Source organism: Mastomys coucha, unplaced genomic scaffold, assembly GCF_008632895.1.
Source record: "Mastomys coucha isolate ucsf_1 unplaced genomic scaffold, UCSF_Mcou_1 pScaffold22, whole genome shotgun sequence".
NCBI lineage: Eukaryota > Metazoa > Chordata > Mammalia > Rodentia > Muridae > Mastomys > Mastomys coucha.
Window position 1 is genome coordinate 111,596,438 of NW_022196905.1, and position 17,408 is coordinate 111,613,845.

Below are 17,408 nucleotides of genomic sequence, written 5' to 3' on the forward strand. Positions count from 1 at the left end.
GTTATCCTCTGATTCCACATGCATGCACCCCAGAGAGAGAAGTAGAAGTAAGGGTTACATGTACTTTTTGCATATTTGTTCAAGCCCAGGCTGGCCTTGAACTGGATCCCCCTGCTGGGATGAGGAGTACCCATGTATGCATTGGGATGCTGTCCTGCCTTGGGAAAACATCATGTAGCACCATCTCGCATCCACTTTGCTAACAAGGCCGGTATCCACCTAGCACTTTCCTAGGTGCCACTGTGAGTGTAGATTGGCTGACACCTCAACCAGGAGGTGGCAGGGACTGTTCTGCATCCTGTGGGTATGTCTCATCTTGCCCACACAAAGGCTGTAAGAGTGACCCAGCCTTCCCCTGTGAAAGAGGGACTTTTGCTCTTGGCTACAGTGTTGCTCCTGCTGGGCTTCCAGGCCATCATGAGGATCTCCGATCTGCTCAGCCTGACACCATGGAGCCCATTCCTTGAAATGAAGCTCTCAAAGCACAGGCACACTACTGGCTCTGTTTCTCGGGAAAGAGAATCTGCCTGATAGGGATTCTTGACAGATCCCCACCAAAGTCAGGGAGACTACACTGCAAACTGCTGCTCTGCAAAAATCGAGCTACTGGGCCGACAGGTTGGGAGAGAAGGCACTGCTGGAGTCATGCTGGGCCCACATGTCACCCTGGGGCCTTTCCAAAGCACAGTGACTTAGCCTTCCTTAGGATGGGATCCTGGTCCACCCTGAAGATAAAGCACTTCATAACCATCTAAAGCAGGAAGATAGACATGGGGAAAGTGCAGCTCAGATCCAGCCCTGTAGGCATGCACACTGCTACAGTCAACAGGGAGACAGGGAAACCACTGGGATTCTCCATTAAATGGAAGATACGCATTCTAACAATTCCATCCTGCATGGCCACATTAGAGTTTCATGAAATCTCATGTTTCATGTGTGCTTGCAGGGATGTTGGGCATTGTATTTGTCATGTTGGCAAAGACGAAGAGACAATCTAACCATCACACTATATTGGGTCAAATAACGCTGGGAATATTACACAGAGCTGAAAAGGAATGAGCTGTGTAGGTCAATGGTGTGTGCTCAGATCAGCCAGAGCACTTGCTATAGTCCTGACTACAGGACACACCCCTGTGGTTTCTGACTCTGAGCTGCAGCGTGAGGATGTGTATTCATACTGACCGCCAGCAGAGTTAGGATCATGCACATGTGTATCAGTATGCACTCATGCAGAGGACAGAGGTCCATGTTGGATATCTTCTCCAGGTGCTCTCCACCTTATGTTTAGAGACAGAGTCTCTCATGAACACTCACCAGTTGCCTAGACTGTACAGCCAGTGAGTGTTAGGGATCTGCCTATGCTGTGTGCCCTTCCCCAGGGCTGGGGTTATAGGTGTACACAGCCTGCCCAGCTTCTACATGGGTGCTGGGGAGCAGAGCTCAGACCCTCACAAGCACTTTCCTGACTGAGCCACCTTCCCAGGCCCTGACAACTATTTTTGAAGTTGCTGAGTCAGTGGTTATTTCCTGGGAAGCAATGAAGGAAAGTGAATAGCAGGAGCTTCAATTATGACCCCATTTTGCAGATGGGGCAGTGAAGGCAGAAGAGGCCAAGCTGCTGGCAAATGGCAGAAGGACACTCTGGCAGGAAGTACACAGACTCTGGGTCCCACCTTTTAATCACCAGATTGTTTTCTGTGTGTGTTTGGCTGGAGCCATGTCCGGATGCCACACACACTCGTCTATTTCAGTCATATCCAAAATATCAGGGGTAAAAGCCTGATTGGGATTAGAGGCAATAAGGATCCAAAAGGAGTTCTGTGCCTCCTGGATATTCAGACAGTTGCTGGTATCTCCTAACTCAGACGTGTTCCAGATCAGTCTTTCCAATCATCAACACGCCCTCATAATTAGGCATAAAGGTACCCCAAGAAATGATTCGTAAATGGCATTGTTTCCTGGCCAACACAATGTTTCTAACCTATCCTAGTTTAATACCAAGCTGTCCATAACTTGGAATTTCTCTCAAGGAATCTGCCTTGCCAGAGCTAGCAACAGAGGTCAAGCACATTCTTTAGTGCTTCCCTCACTCAAGGACATTAGCTAGAAGTGTTACATAGGAACCTTCTAGTCATTGCCTCCAGCAGAACCAGAGAATTAGCATAGGAATACCAAATTAGCCCCAGCAGGGAGAGGCACCATTGCTCTTCCAACTAGATACTTACTTGGTCAGTAAGATCACTGACCTTGATGTGTCACCTGCCTACGTGACTCTTGTCATTTGCCCTGCTTGCTGTATGCTACTTAAGCCTGCTTGTCACTTTGTATAAGAAGGACTTGCAGAAGGACTCGCAGAAGGACGCAGGAGGACTCACACTAGGACTCGCATGCAGGACTTGCACTAGAACTTAGATGGATTAGGACTCAGACTCATGCAATCCGCAGTCCCCTGGGCCCAGAGCGATTGGGCCCGGGAGGTGCAGCACCAGTCCAGAGAAGATAGCTGCTCCTTTAGACTCAGTGTGTTTCAGGTAGCCTCAGATGTACCTCAACTGCTGAACTGCTAGATTTACCATCTCTCTTTTACAATGACTATAAAAGTCTGATGCCATTTTTAAGAAATACATTCAGATCCTGTACTTCATGTGTCGTCTCTGCCATCATTTCTTCGCCTACGCCTTGTCGACCTGACTAGGACCCCGTTTCTCCTGCAGGTTGAGGAAGGCCCAGATCAGCAGGCCTGCGGCATCCGGAGTTAATGGGATGGGAGATAAAAAAGCAAGGTGACCTAGAAGAGCACATGCTTGCCATTGCTTCTGTGTGTACACAGAATACCTGTGGCTGTGACTATTTTGACTTCCAGGAGGAGGAACTGGGTGTTTAGAACAGGGAGGGATGGGCCAGTATACATTTCCTCTGGATATAAGATACTAAGGGTCACACAGGGTTAGGACCTCCCTGTGACCTTTAGCATATAACATAATAAGCGTGACTGGCCACTGAGAGAAGGGAGCTGAGCACCGGCTGAGTAGCCGAGGCTCCCTGCACTAAATGAGAGAGCCAGGACTGAAGTCTAGCTGTGATGATTCAAGGCCTGGGTGGCATCGGCCATGTAGTGGGGCTTCCCTTGACAAGGGGCCCGTAGAGTTCTTAAGATAACCCACTATGTTTCTCCACCAGAGAGTCGAGCAGATGACCCCTGCCAGCATATGCAGTGGTCACCTTAGTCAGTGCTGTGACCAAATACCTGAGAAGAACTGCCTTAAGGGAAGAAAGGGTTATTTTGGCTCACAGTTTGAAGATGTGGTCCACTGTGGTGGGAAGAGATGGCTATAGGAGCTTCAAGTGGCTGGCCACAGTTAGGAAGGAGAGAGATGTATGCCCCTCCTCTGTCTCTGTCTCTGTCTCTGTCTCTGTCTCTCTCTCTCTGTCTCTCTCTCTCTCTCTCTCTCTCTCTCTCTCTCTCTCTGTGCGTCTTTCTCTCTCTGTCTTCCTGTGTGTCTGTCTCTCTGCCTGCCTGCCCATGGGAAGGAAGCAGTCAAGGGGTGGCTGCCATAGGCAGAGGGGACAGAAGGTGTGAAGGGCTTGAGAAGGAGAATGCAAAGTCCCCAAGGAAGCTGGTCTACATGGAGGAGGGAAGGAAGGGCTAGGTAGAAAGTATGGTGAGGAGAGAGGTGGAGTAGAAACCAGATCTGGCAGGCCCAAGCTACATGAGTTGTACCTATTATATGGGGATAATTAATTGATTGATTTGATATGGGCAAGCGCTGTACCAAGTTACACCCCTAGCCTATTATGTGGGTTTATAATGACAAATGGCAGCTCAGGGCCAGAAGTGGTGGTTTACACCCAGATTCCTAGCACTCAAGAGACCGAGGCAGGAGGATTAAGAATTCAAAGCCAGCCCAGGATACACAATGAAACTCTAAGAAATAAACAAAAGCAAGTGTCAGCTCAGAACACCAGACCAGGGTGACAATTTGGAGCTGAGCTTGAAGATCAGTGGCCACCATCCTTAACCCAAGGATCCTGACTCACCAATGGGCCCATCTGTGAGGGTCCCTGACAAACCCTGTCATGCTAGGCAGCATGAGGGAATTTGGGAATTGGTCACAGCAGAGAGATGATTAAGAAGAGGAAGAAAATGAAGAAGCTCCCCAAGTCCCTAGGCAAGGTGGCTCACTCAGCCGCACGTCAGGCCATCAAGCAGGGCCAAATACCAGAAGCCTCCAATATCATAATTGCGATATTCCACCAGCCCACTCTCTCAGGGGCTGGCATGGAGGCCTGTGCAGAAGCATCTGTGCTGAGGGCCATTAGGGGTCCCTGACAGATGTGTCCCCGCCACGTCCACCCCACCCCAGCTGCAGAGGAACACCCGTGGCTTTCTTCCTCCCAGACAAGGATTGATGAGGACTCTCCAGAGCTCTTAGACAGGCAAGGAGAGGCTGCGGACCTTTTCCCAGCCTGCAATTTATCTTGGGAGGACCATTCACATCACTTGTTACAGGCTGGATTACGCTCTGACCTGGCACATTAATCTCTCAGAATAAAATAATAATCATCAAGGAAGGAGCTGGACGGTTGCCAGAGAGGCATTAATAACTGTCACCCACACCTCAGAGGTGTGGGTAAGGGGTGTCAGCGGCCACCCCCACGCCTCAGTCTCACAGAGAGGAAAGGCAGCCTCTCCAGCCTGGATTGGTGATTATGGCAGGGATTTGTATCCACGGCCCTGACTCTTAACTAGCTCACTAAACACATCTAAGAAACTAGATTCACCATGTTTGCATTCCTGCATACAGAAGGTCCTGTTGGCACTACTCACATCAGGTGTTTGGCACCCTAAAATCCCTCGGGGAACAAACTGCTAAGTGAATGGTGGTCTCTCCACATTGTGGTATGGGAACCCGTCATGGAAAGAAATGAAGGCTGAGCCACACTCCCATGTGGGGGTACTATGTTTTCTTGCACGCTCATGTGTGTACACAAAAAGCGGGGCAGGGGCATGCATGTGAGTGCGGGGTACTCTGCCAGAGAGGACAGAGAAGGACCTTAGGAGCTATCCTTTACTGCCTGTGACAGAGTCTCTCACTGAACGGAAAACTCACTGGGGATCTGCCTGTCTGTGCCCTGCAATGCTGGGGTTATGGGCACCTGCAGCCAGGCATGGCTATCCTGTGGTCCTGGGGTTTGGAGTCAGGACCTTCTGCCTGAGGAGCAAGTGCCCTAACAGCACTGAGACATCTCCTAATCTCTTGGTTTTTCTTTTTCTTTTTCTTTTGAGTAAGGTCTTACTGTGTTCCCAGGCTGCCTGAGCTTCCAATCCTCCTGCCTGTCTCTTGAGCACCAGGATTATAGGTGTGTGTGACTGTGCTGGTCCACACACAATACTGATGAACTTGAAGACATGAATGTTGGTTAAAAGCTATGGTGTGATTCTGTATATAGGAACTGTACAGAGTGGGCAAATCCACTCTATACATGGAAGGCAGATTAGTGGCTGCTTAGGGCTGGTAGGAGGAGCCTGAGGTGGCTGCTTAATAAATACAGGCTTCCCTCTGGGGTGATGGAAATGTTCTAGAACTACACAGGGGTACTCGGTGCTGGGTGTACTGTCATTGTACAAAATGACACCCTTTTAAACGATTACTGGTTAATTTTATGTGAATTTTACCTCAAATGAAATATTCTAAAACTCCAAGACAACTGCCCTTGTCTATGAGTCGTCTGTGAGCAGGGGCTGACGAGAGTACCCTGTTCATGAAGGGCTGGGCCACACCTCCTCTCCTGCGCCACACCCCCTCTCCTGCACCTGGCCTGTGTTCACGGCAAGGTCTGCAGTCTTTGCCAAATCATTTAGCTCAGTCTGTGTAAAGAGAGGTCAGAGCATCTCCTCTCTGAGGACTGGTGAGACTGAAGGTGAGGGTGTTTTGGGACTCTAAATGCCACAGGGAATGGGTGTGTCCACCTTTTGCTGGAGATGTCCCCTGACCCTTCAACACAGCCCACCCCTGTCAGTCTCTTAGAGTTCTTGAACGATCCACCTGTGGGATACACTGCCTGTCTTTTGATGGCTTGGCAATTCTCCACCATTGTGTCTGTCAGCTGGGCCTCCAGAGTCCTCCCAGAGTCCCTATAGCCCCTCAAAGCATAGAGAAGAGTATTGCTTTGTGCATTTCTGTTTTCATGACTGCCTTGCTTGGACATCTGAACAGGTATAATAAAAAGAGCTGAGCTGAGGATGGCATCCCAGCTCTCTCTGTCCTAAGTGGAGGAAGTGAGGAGACAGCTGGGTAGACCCTCCCTTCATTCATCCTTCTATCTATCCTCCTGTCTAGCTATACATCCACCCACATATCCTTCTTTCCTTTTGTCCATCTTCTCATCCATCTGTCCATCTAACTCATTCACCCTTCCCTCCACTCACCCATCTGTCCATCCTCCTATCCACCTTTCCACATATCCGTCATCCATTTATCCATTCATTAATCTACCCATGCATCCACTTATCCATTCATCCATCTTTCTCTTCGCCTCATTCATATATTCATGTACCATGAACAATCTACCCATTACTCTACCATTCGTATACTTCATTCATTCATTTCCCCATTCACACATGCACGCATGCACACACACACATGTATGCACTGTGATTCTGAATGCATAGAGATGCTGTGTCCTGACAACAAGTATGCTAGATGAGCTCACTCCTTGCTAGGGATAGGAGGCTTTAGCCATAGGGCGCAGAGAAAAGGCATGAGCTGAACCATCATGCCAGTTGTCTGAAAAGGCAGGAACAGAGCAAGGGAGTCAGAGAGGAGAATCTGAGAAAAGCCACTGGATTTCATGGCTACAGCAGCAGAGAATAGGATGTTCTGCACTACACACGCCATCATAGGACTTCAGAGTCACTTAAGATACAAAGCAGACAGAAGCAGATGGCCACTGGGAAGAAGCAAGGAAAGGTGTTTAAGATCATTCTCAGGGTGTGAACATAAGCCACAGGCTCATGAACAGCCATGTTCTGAGATCCAGAATAGCCAGAAGATGCCCAGACACCCAGGCCTGAAGGAGGTCCCCTGCCCACGCCTGGAAACCAGCTCATTGCTTGCTTCAGCCACACCTGTGCTGGGAAGAACCTTCCCCAGGCGGCCACAGTCCAGGTGCTCCTTGCTGGCGGCTGAATTTGGGGTGTATGGGTGTGTGTCTAGCATGAAACTCACTCATTGGCCATCCCCTAAGCTACAAAGTGTCCAACTCAAAATGGGAACTTGGTAGACCAGACCTCTTTCCCAGAGACAAGACCAGGAGAATTCCAGAGGACAAGGCATGTGACAGTGGACCCCATAAATGTGTCACTACAAATGTGGGAGGTCCCCTGCCCCTGTCGCCCTCTGTGCCACCAGCTACTGTCTGAAGCAGGCGTGTACAGTCCACCCACAGTGCTCTGACTCAGAGGTGACTTCCTACAGTCCTGTCTGCTCTTTAGCATCTGACTGTGGTCCTGGGCAAGTCACCGAACCACCCTGTGCCAGAGTCTCTGTGGATGCGAGAAGAGAGTGATAGTCATGGCAAGATCAAGTTTATGACCAGCAAACACCAAGGGCCCTCCCGCTGGTGGTCAGTTTAGCAGCTGCTCCTGACAGCAGCCAGAATGTGCAGGAAAAATAACCTCTATCAACAGTCTGTTCTCAGAGTCATTTAGCGTCCACCACAAGCTCTGGTAGGGACTCTGCCTCTCCCGTCTCCCAGGCTGACCCTGTAGACTGTGCAGGGCCAGGACACTCCAGCAGTGACAGATGCTCAAGTGAGTGGAGGGAGGGGCAGAGCTGTGTCTGCTAGCTTCAGCTCCAGCTCCTCCCCAGCCTGCACTGCTGTGCTCCATGCTTGGGCTCTTCTTCAGCCTGCACTGCTGTGCTCCACCCTAGCTATGGGCAAGGACAAGAGGATCACAAAGGTGGAATGCTCTGTGCATGCAGGTGGCTGCCCGAGCCTGTATTCCTGAAGGAAATGGCCTACTTTGTCCAAGTGGCTAACGGCTGTAAGCTATTCCTTGTCAAGGTGCATGGTCTAGGAGGTGGACACTATGCATCTTGAGTTCTTGCTCATTAGACCCCTCAGAGCCTGGAGGAGACAGGAAAGTGAAGTTTGTAAAACCCTGGGTTTCCCAGTCCTGATACAAAGCCACCATACAGCACACACAAAGCCTGAGAAACAGGCAGCTGGCCAGGACTCTGCATCCTCAGACATCGGGAAAAGCTCTGGATCAGGTGACATGAAGATTAAGTCTTATCCATGCAGGTGGAGCACCCCAACCAAGACTATAGCATCCCAAATGCTCGAAAATCTGCAATTGTTTGCTCATACATGAAGACACACATGAGTGGAAAATTTCTACCCTGACCTCCCATGACACAGTGCAGTTGAAAAGCAGGTGTTACCAACAATATTGTCTGGTGCCACCTTCGCCATGTGGGTAAGACTCGGGTGAATTCCATGTTCATGCACAGATTACTTTCATACTCATTATGAATATGCAGATGGCCCAAATGAAATCTGAAAGACGGATCCGAGTGTTTCAGATGGAGGAGATGACGCTGTGCACTCCTTGAGCATCATCTCCCTAGGTGCCAGGTGCAGGCACAGCACCTTCTCTTTCCCCAAAGCAAGGTCAGCTCTTCTGAGGGAAGGTGTGATTTCCAACAGTAGACAGGTGAGGAGCTCAGAGAGGTTTTGTTATTTGCCCAACATCACACAGGCAGAGAGGAATCTAGTTGGAACCAGACACAAATGTGCCTGATGTTCAAGCCCTTGTGCCTAACCACTGGTCATGCTGCTTTATTTACTGGGTCAAGTTCATGGTGTCAATAGGAACATAGTATGAACCATGATCATGGTTATTATGGTCGGAGCAAGTCTGCAGAGGTAGCTCAGAGCTCTTTATGCCCAGTGGTTCTTCTCCTAAGGAACACAGACATGTTTAGGGCACAGAGATATGGCCTCATCAAAGAATATCTCAATGTGATAGGGTTTGGGCTCATCCAAGTCAGTACATGGTGGGCAGAAGAAGGAACCTACTCAAAAATTAACCCCTAGAGGCTTGGGTCAGTTGTCACTCAAGGCTGAGGGCTAATTCAACCTGTTGTCCTTGGAGTGAGTGACAGCAGCTCAGTCCTCTGAGTTCTAAAGGCTGTGCCTCAAGAACTCCTCATCCCAAAGCATTTCCCTGCTGCACATTGCAAAGCATCACTGTTCTCACACACACCCCTTCCTTTGCCTTGGCAGGCATTACTAATTGATCACAGAGCCATTTCCTGCTGAGCCTCAGTCACCTTTACATAAAGAGTCCCTGGAATGTACAGAGTTAGAGCTGTTAGTGTCACCCTTCTCTAAGAGATGCGGGACCCGGGCAGGTGGACAGATTCTATTGAGGAAAACACACAGAGGGCTGCAGATGCAGGGACATCGTGGTGGGTGGTGGCAGTGTTGTATCAGCTCTGTCCCTGTTCTTTCTTCCTTTGAGGTGCCTGGGGCCTTGGGTGGCAGCAGGCATGCTTACCTTGGACTTGACAGCCAGTATGATCTTGGGCAGGGCCACGATGAGGCACTTGAGAGCGATGGTGATGTACTTCAGCACAAAGTCGGCGATCCCCACGATCCACAGCAGGTCAAAGAAGTCCAGGGTCTCCAGGTTGGGCTTCAGGAATATGAGGCTGGGGAATGTTCAAAGAACCAAGTCACTCATTTAGACCTGGTCCTTGGCAGCTTTCTCTCACTAAGGAACCTTGCAAATGTCACCAACAGAAAATACCCCGACCTCGGCATCACACTTCTGTGGTCTGCTTCTCCATCTGCTACTGACCTGCTGTGTGACTTCAGAAAGGACTCTCAACCTCTCTGAGCCTAGTTCCCTTGGGGATTAAATGAGGATACTGGGCTGGAGTATCATAAAGGTCTCCACCATTTGAGTTTGTGTTGTTTGTATGTATATATGCATATATGTATGTATGTATATGTGCAGGTATATATGTGTGTACAGATGAGTCTGTACATGTATGTGGGGGTTAGAGGTCAACTTCAGGTGTCCCTCAGAAGCAAGCCACCTTCTGTCTTTTCCTTTTTGTCGATACACGATCACTCACTGACCTGGAATTTGGCAATTAGGCTAGGCTGGCTGGCCAGTGAGCCCCAGGGATGTCCCTGCCTCCACCTCCTCATTGTTAGGGTTCTGGGAATCAAACACAGGTCTGTGCTTTTTGCCTACAGAGCACTCCCTCAACCATTCTGCCACCCTCCCCTTCAGTTTCATGTATCCAAAATCATCTTCATAGAAAGGAGAAAGAGAGGAGGTCCAGAGGGGAGAGCTTTGTGTCCTATGCCCTGTGCCCTATGCCCTGTGCCCTGAGCCCTATGCCCTGTACCTTGTGCCCTATGTATGCCCTATGCCCTGTGCCCTATGCCCTGCACCCTATCTCCTATGCCCTATGTATGCTCTATGCCCTGTGCCCTATGTATGCTCTATGCCCTGTGTCCTGAGCCCTATGCCCTGCATCCTATTCCCTGTGCCCTATGTATGCCCTATGCCCTGTGCCCTATGCCCTAGGTTCATACTCTGTGCATCTCATAACTACCCCACCATAAGGGGCTCTGCAGTGAACATGGCTGAGCTCCACGTCAGAGATGAGGGCTGAAGCTCAGACAGACAAGGACATTAGAACCAGACAGACTTGCATTTATATCTAGGCTGGCTGAGTTAACTCAGTGTCATCAGCAAATCAGGGCTTGCTCCCTCACCCCTAGCTTAACTGACAGATCAGGATGAGATCACAGAAGTACTGTAGACCCTGTCACTCAGTGGTGACAGTGGCAACAAAAACCCTGAGTTTCTGTCATCCACCCCCATTTTACAGATAAGAAAATAGAGGCACAGAAAAGTAAAGAAACATGACTAAGTCATGCAACTGGTCAAAGACAGAGTTGTATGTGCAGCCAGTCATCCTAGTGGCAGAGGATGCTGTCAATCAATCCAGGCTGCACACTCAGTGTGGTGCTTGTGCAAGACCAGACATGACGTCGGCCCAATGTACCTGTCTATGTCAGGTGGGTTACAATCCCATCTGTCTGTATATGACCCTGGAAGGGGGCAAACCCACTGTACCCATGATTAGGGAGGATGCACACCCACGTCACCTGCACAGGACAGGAGCGTGTCTCCTGAGCACAGCTGAGGACCTTGCAAACACAATGTTCTGTCTAGGACCCTGTGTTCTGAATTTCACACTCAGTTGCTGTACTTACCTCAACAACAGGCAGTTTCCAAACTGCTCCCAGTCACAGCCCACACTCTGGCTCTGTTCCCCAACTTCCCATTCATAATTTTTACAGCAGGAAAGCATTCTGTCTCCCTCTGTGGTCCCAACCCTACTCTATTCAGTTCAACTCAATTATCTTCCCTAAGGCTCTGAAGGGATGAAGCAGGTACAGAGATTATGCCACTTCAAGTGAGGATGCATGGTCCAGAGAGGTGGCGTCACCTGCTCATGTGCCTCAGCTAGAGTGTGGAGCTAGGGTCAGAGCCAGGGTGGCAGATGCTGGCTTCTCTCCTCACCCTGCTGGCTTAGAGGCTCTGAGGTGGCCAGCAAGGCTGCTCCCTGCTTCCCTCATCACAGGGAAACTCAGCAAACAGAGAGATGTTGTCTAAGTGCCCAGGAAACCTAACAGGGTAGAGAGTGGTGTGGAGTGATCCCAGCACTCCAGCAGCTTCCATGGCCGTTCCTAGCCTCCAGGGACAAGTCGGAGGCACTGACCTCACTCCTGGGGCTCTCATTCTGGGGACCCCCACCTCAGGCAGACCATGCTGCTGACACACGGACTTCCTTTGTGACTCAAGCTGGCCTTGAATTCATTATGCCACTCGTCAGCTTCAGCATCCTAGTGCGGGGATGACAGGTATGTGCCTACATCTCCATGGCTTTTCTTTAGCTTTTGGTGGTGGCAGTGGCAGGTGGGGTGGTGGCAGCTGTGGTGGAGTTAGTGGGTAGGCCGGCAATACAAAAGTGTCTCCCCACTTGGGCCGAACAGCAAACATATGACAGTGGCTGCTGGAACCACTCACATACAACTAGAGACTGGTGGCATCAGAAAGGACAAGGTCACGGCCCTGTGGCTTTTCTGTCGCCCTCTCTGCCAGTCTCCTGAGCTGCCAGCATGACTCAGCTCTAGTCTGAAGAGGCATGGCCGGGAACAAGATGGCAGCTAGAAGACAACATGGGCAGGAACCGTCCCAGTTGGTCCCCACTGCTGGGAACCTCACCTCCTCTGCCCTTCAGCAGGACCTTGGCATTCTGGGCAACAAGACCAGTATAGAGTGTGAGCCATGCTTTTTGGCTGACTCCCTCCCCTGCCACCACTGTAGGCCCCATTCCCACAGGAGGGGATTGGTACCTATTATCCAGCAGCCCACCCAGTGTCTCCTCTCTCCCAGAGTCCAACCCTCCTCTCCACCCACGGGAATCCTCGGACCATTTCCACACAGTGAGAACATCCTGGTGAGATTCTCTGAGCCACGACTCCCAGATGCTTTTCCTAAGATGTCCTAAGATATTCATTCTGCCTACAGTACCGCTCTTTATCCTTAACAAACTGCTGAGGTTAAAACATCCCAGCTCTGGAAGGGAGCTGGGGTGAATACATGTGTATTCTTTTCCCACTGGGGTACAGCACAAGTAATGAAAAAAATCTTCTCCTTAATCATTTAAGTTAACATAAGCACAACTCCACTCTGGACAGTGCTCAACCCCATCCCTGCCCCCTCCCACAAGACCCCGGAACCCATTAAACAAAGTCAGCACCCTCCACAACTCCTACTGACCACCATTCTCTCTCCCCTCCCCCCCTCCCTTCCTCTCTCCTTCTCTGATACAAGGTTTTATCATGTGGCCCATTCTAGCTTCCAACTTGAAATCCTCCTGCTTCAGCTTATTGAAACACACACAGTCATCCCTTGGTATCCACATAGGATTTGTCCCAGGGTGTCCCAAAGATGCCTAAATACAAAGTCTCTTGCCTACCATTTGCAAATAACCTCATATACCTTCACCAGCCAGTCTTTATAGGACTCTAAATATCAAATGCTATGTAAATGTTATGTAAATGCAATGCAAATAGTTGTTGTATGGTTCTGGGAGAAGTAGCCAGGACAGAGTCTGCATGGGTTCAGTCCAGACATAACTGTTTCTGAGTACTTTGTATAGGCGTTTCTGGAATGCACAGCTATGGAAGGCTTATGGGTCAACTAAAATTAATTCCATGTGGTCTTACTCTTCTTGTAACAACTGTAAAATGTATGTTGCATATCCACTGTTACTCTCTGTCTTCTCTCTGTCTCTGTCTCTCCCCCTCTGTGCGTGCGTGCGTGCGTGCGTGCGTGTGTGTGTGTGTGTGTGTGTGGAATCTGGTTTAATCAGGGTCTGAGGCTGGCATCCTTGTTCACATAATGATGTTCAGCTGTGGACCCCAATCCCCAAGATGGCCCCTCTTACCTGCTGTAGAGCTGCTGGGAGCTGAAGGTGTAAAGGACGTACAGTGTATTCCCTGCCAAGAAGGCCAGAATCCACAAGATGACCAGGACCGACCTCTTCTCCTGCAGAGAAAGTGGGGATGCTGTGAAGTCAACAGTGCTTGTGGTGGGACATTCCAGAGTGTTTGGGGTGTGTGCAAACATCACAGCCTGAAGCAAGCCGGAGGGAAGGTTTGAGTGTCTTTCCCACTCACTGGGACTCAAGGACTAGCCACACGGAAGGGGACAGGGAGGAGGACGCCTGCTTGGAAAACCGTCCAGGGAGACCAGAGCTCCCACTCAGAGCACAGACTCAGGAGAGACATGGGCTGGCTGTATCCAGTTAGCCTGCATTTGACACACTCCCATTGGCTCCATCCCATCTGGTTGAGAGCTGCCCAACCCTGGACATGCTACTTGAATGGGTGTAGCCTGTTTTTGCTACTTTGTGGGTTCTTCTATTTCCCACCCTTTATCCTCCACATCCCCATTTTCCCCCATCACTAGATAGGAGAGAAAGAAGGATAGAGATAAAGAAGGGAGGGCAGAAAGGAGAGAGAGAAAGAGAGAGAGATCTATGAACCTAATTTCTTCTTGTTCCTTCTTTGAGCATGACTACCAACAAACTACACCCCCACCTCTACCCCCCAGTGACCAACAAGCACTGACACTACCTATCAGGGCTCTTGCATTTATGTACCCTTTGAAAAGTTCCTGAAATTCCAAACATCACACCATCACAGAACCTATTTGTAGCTGCCAAAATCATGCCTCTGTTAGAGCATGAGGCAGATCATCATCAGCTGCTGTGAAGCAGCCCCATATCTCAAGGGATTAAAATGAAAACACACTCTTATAATATTTCTGTCTTTTTAAAAGAAACCAAAATTCCAGAATTCTTGCTACCCATGGGTCCACATGAGCACCCACCTCACGGGGTGGATTAGGGTATAGCCTGCTCTGCAGAAAGCAGTTTTGTAAAATAGCTCAAATTAATGCTTCCAGTAGACTGGATGCCATGTTCAACCCCTTCTGAGCTCTATCTCATTTAATTGCCTGGATGGGTCTGAATTGTAGAGTGCCTTGACTTAAGACCGGTGACAGTGTGCAGATGAACCCACTCTAAGTTGTAAATGATGAGTGATACTACTTGGATCACTTGCCTGCTGGGCAGCCCTGCTTGGTAGCCCAGCACACAGAGCATGTTGGCTGTCACCCCTCTGGGCTGGCTGGGAGCAGAACTGGAACTCCTGGCCTTCAGATCTTCCCAGTTCACCCTCCTGAGTCCTGCGACTAAAGGTGCAGCCCCTGAACCCTGCTCTAGTCAGCGACTGAAGGATTGTTTGTTGTTCAGCTACTGCCATAAAGGTGAGACAGTGACTCAAGGGCTTGGAAGTCAGGGAGCAATCTGGAAGAAAGCCTGTGGCCAACAGCTCTAAGGCACCAACTGTGGGCCTGAAGGGGCATGGAGTTATTGACAGCTCCAAGATACCTACTGTGGGCCTGAAAGGGCATGGAGTTATTGACAGCTCCAAGGCACCAACTATGGGCCTGAAGGTGAGTGGAGGTTTTTTTTAATTGTGTGTATGTTGAGAGAGAAAGGTTTCCGTGTGTTCGTAACTGCAGGTACGTGTGGAGCTCAGAGGACAACGCTGGCTGGAGGTCCTCACCCTCCTTCCTCCTTGTTGGCCGCAGTGACCTTGGCCTAGACAAACCTTTGCCAGATCTCAAGTCTGCAGAGCTTCGACACAGGAAGTCAATCACTCTTGCAGCCACAGGGGACTCACCTTCAAGGACACCTGCTCCCGGAGGGTGGAGTTGGCGTAGGCAAAGGTGCTGGCCATCCCGATGCACACAGCAATGCCTGTGGGGACAGCAGATTGACATGGGGCATATGCTGGCTTCCATCCACTCAGCCTCCAGCCTAGCCAGGGGCCCTGAGCAATGCTAGAAAGAAATCCACCCTGTTCCTGGAGTGGGCAAGGGAAGCACTAGTTCCAGGGGTTAGACATCAGCATCCGCTGAGCCTCTCTCATCTGGGAAGAGGGCTCAGCGAGGTCAGAGAGAGCGATGCAGTACGGCCAGGCCAGAGTTCAAATTCCATCTTTGTTACTTCTGCTGTGTGACTGCAGGCAAGTTGCTGCCCCTCTCTGAGCCCCAGCATCCTCACCTGTGATGGACAGACTGCTTACAGCAGCTACCTCACAGTGGGGCAGGGCACACAGGCTGTAACCTCCAGCAGTGATTCTGGGGACCATTATTCTGTCTGTTCTACAGTAACCTGGAGTTATTCGTAAGACAGACACAGGAGACCACAGGGAGAAACAACGCTAAGGGAGAGATGGAAATCTCTGTGGTCAAGCCGAGGTGGGGCAGAAGGGAGAGCGGGGCTGACCTGGGTCTCAGAACACATTTAATCACTGCTGACTGGTAAGCTGCAGCCTCGGGCTTGTTCCTGTGGAAGGACTTCCTATCCTGCTGTTGCTTCAGACAGGACTGGGATGTGGCTGGCATTGCAAGGTTGTGTTCTAAACTTTTCTAGATCGATGGCACAGAAGGGATTCTCTTCGTTAGAAACATGTGAGAATGGTAACCCTAGTCCTTTCTTTTTTGGATTAAACAACAGGAATGGTGAGCTGGCTTGGCTGGTAATGGGGCTTGCAGCCAAGCCTGACAAACTGAGTTCAATCCCCAGGACCCACAATGTAGGACAGAATTGACTCTTGAAAAATGTCCTCTGACCTCCACATAGATGCCATTGTACATATGTTTGTGCACGCATATACACATTAAGTAGACAAATATAAATTAAAAACTACCACATAGAACACCGAAGCTAAGCAGAGTGGTACACACACCTGTCAGACTTGTGATCCCCACACCAAGGAACCTGAGGCAGGAGGACACCAAGTTTGGTGTCTGCTGAGGAAGACACTGTCTCAAACAAACTGATAAATAATAAAACAAAACAAAACAGAACAAAAAACAATGATGACACTCAAGGACAACTTAGCTGCAAGGGCCAGGCACAGTGGCATGTGCCCATCATTCTAGCACTAAGAAGATGGAGGCAGGAGGATTGCTGCAAGCTCAAGGTGAGGCTCAGTTACAGACTCACACCGACAGCCAAAGTTACAAACGAGACCTTGTCTCAAAAAATAAAAAGCAAAGCAAAAGCCCTGAGACATAAGCTTGGCAGAATTCAGGGTGAGACTTAAGGATATGCTGGCTTCCATGCCTGGGGACAGAAGGGAAGGGTAGTGACATGGGGGCTCCAGCTAGGAAGAGGGTGATAAAGTTGGCTGGAACTCCCCAGAGAGGGGAAAATAAGGAACAAAAGATGGTCTCATCTTGAGATTCTCCTTTTTGTTCTTTTGGGTAGTTATTTATTTATATTATTATGTGTGAGTCCCTGAGCATGAGGCTACACATGTCGCAGTGTGTGTAAGGAGGTTGGGCCACCCTCAGCAGCTGTCTTCTTCCCCAGAACTGTGGGTGCTGTGGACAGAACTCAGCAAATCAGGCTTGCAAGGTAGGCACCGGAGCCCACTGAGGCAAGGCAAGGCAAGGCAGGCACTGGAGCCCACTGAGGCAAGGCAGGCACTGGTGCCCACTGAGGCAAGGCAAGGCAGGCACCGGAGCCCACTGAGGCAAGGCAGGCACCGGAGCCCACTGAGGCAAGGTAGGCACTGGAGCCCACTGAGGCAAGGCAAGGCAGGCACCAGAGCCCACTGAGGCAAGGCAAGGTAGGCACTGGTGCCCACTGAGGCAAGGCAAGGCAAGGTAGGCACTGGAGCCCACTGAGGCAAGGCAAGGCAGGCACCAGAGCCCACTGAGGCAAGGC

At 50.1% G+C, this 17,408-nt stretch overlaps 1 protein-coding gene across 3 annotated transcripts in view; it reads right to left on the reverse strand.

Moving 5' to 3' along the window:
• Nucleotides 1–17,408, reverse strand: part of Rnft2 (ring finger protein, transmembrane 2) — a 56,502-nt gene that overhangs the window by 27,122 nt on the left and 11,972 nt on the right. For all 3 annotated transcript variants that reach the window (XM_031337645.1, XM_031337643.1, XM_031337646.1), the window contains 3 exons: nucleotides 15,352–15,428; nucleotides 13,548–13,648; nucleotides 9,566–9,719 (listed from right to left, as the gene is read on the reverse strand). In XM_031337645.1, coding sequence (XP_031193505.1) covers nucleotides 9,566–9,719; nucleotides 13,548–13,648; nucleotides 15,352–15,428 — 332 coding nt within the window. The remainder of the gene's footprint in view (nucleotides 1–9,565; nucleotides 9,720–13,547; nucleotides 13,649–15,351; nucleotides 15,429–17,408) is intronic.